The 1,430-nt window shown below is 39.7% G+C and overlaps 1 protein-coding gene across 1 annotated transcript; it reads left to right on the forward strand.

The window, feature by feature from the left end:
* Positions 1-3: 3 nt before the first annotated feature.
* LOC118732749 (fatty-acid amide hydrolase 2) lies at positions 4-1,189 on the forward strand (the record flags this gene model as incomplete). The annotated part of the gene is given in 4 exon segments (XM_036461863.1): positions 4-261; positions 263-484; positions 486-821; positions 823-1,189. Coding segments are annotated over 4 exon segments (1,044 nt in total), but the record flags the coding sequence as incomplete, so codon positions are not given.
* Between the last annotated feature and the right edge of the window lie 241 nt (positions 1,190-1,430).

The raw sequence follows: 1,430 nt of genomic DNA on the forward strand, positions 1-1,430 counted from the left end.
GTGCCTGAAGTTAATAAATGGATAGAGACACGCAACATATTAATAGGCCAAACTAAAAACCCCTATGATTTTAGGCGATCAGTTGGGGGCTCTTCAGGTGGAGAAGCATCGTTAATCAGTGCATGTTGTACAGCGTTCGGTTTGGGCACAGACATCGGCGGCAGCATTCGTATACCTGCTTTCAACTGTGGGATTTTCGGGCATAAACCCAGCGAAGGCGTAGTCAACATGCGAGGTTGTACTTTCCGCAGTGGGGATGAGAAAAAACACAATGGTTAGCGCTGGACCAATGAGTCGGCATGCTGATGATTTGATACCAATTTTAAAAGTACTCATTGAGCCAAAATTTAAAAAGCAACTGCGTTTAGATGAAGCAGTTAATCTGAAAAACTTGCGTTACTTTTATATACCAAGTAATAATATGATGCATTGTAATACAGTTGGTTCCGAGGAGCAAATGCTCATGTTCAAGATTTGTAATCATTTTTTCCAACTTATCGGGTGCGGAAGTAAAATTGGCTAGCTTACCGCATCTCGAATTATCGGGAAAAATGTGGCGTTACTGGATGACGCAGGAAAAAACCAACTTTAACAAATTATTAGGCAACGGTGCAACTTTAAACCCCTTTATTGAACTATTCAAGAAATTATTAGGGCGTAGTGACTTCACAATGGCTGCAATTTACTCATTGATTGATTCTTTGCTACCCGAGGAGAAGGAACAACAAATTCGCGAGGCAACTCGAAATTGCAAGAAAGCCCTGGATGAACTTCTGGGTGACGATGGTGTATTGTTTTTCCATAGTTCGCCGCGCACTGCCCCCCTACCATTACTATCCCTTAGTTAAATTCACTGATTTTAGCTACTTTAGTATCTTCAATGTTCTCCGCGTGCCAGTAACACAAGTGCCGATGGGCTTGAATAACAAGGGAATGCCTATGGGTGTACAAGTTGTGGCATCGGAAATGAATGATAGACTATGCCTACACGTCGCCAAAGAGTTGGAACGAACTTTTGGGGGATGGGTACCTCCACATAGAGAACAATAAAATATAGTATGAAATACTCTTTCTTAATTTTAATTTTATATTAATGTAATGTTATGGAGATTGGAATGGAATAAGGTGGCGGTTTTGAACTTGAATATTCATATATGTACTTGCAATGGTATTAAATCTAAAAAAAAAACATGTATTTTTTATTTTTATTTTTTTAAATAATGTCAAAAGACGTTGAACTTTTTAGATCCTATTTTCCAGGTTAAAATTACTATTTAAAGTCGTTATAGTAGACTTTGTGGCAAGCGCAAAACCACAGCGCCAAGTTCCCCTATACCCAAAGGCAAAAAGCATAGAAGCACTACTCCTCCCCAGCCTGACGAAGCGTCTCAAGCTAGACGAACACCAGCATGGATTCCGGAAAATGCAAA

Source organism: Rhagoletis pomonella, unplaced genomic scaffold (genome assembly GCF_013731165.1).
Source record: "Rhagoletis pomonella isolate Grant_MI unplaced genomic scaffold, Rhpom_1.0 Rhpom_scaffold_26909, whole genome shotgun sequence".
NCBI lineage: Eukaryota > Metazoa > Arthropoda > Insecta > Diptera > Tephritidae > Rhagoletis > Rhagoletis pomonella.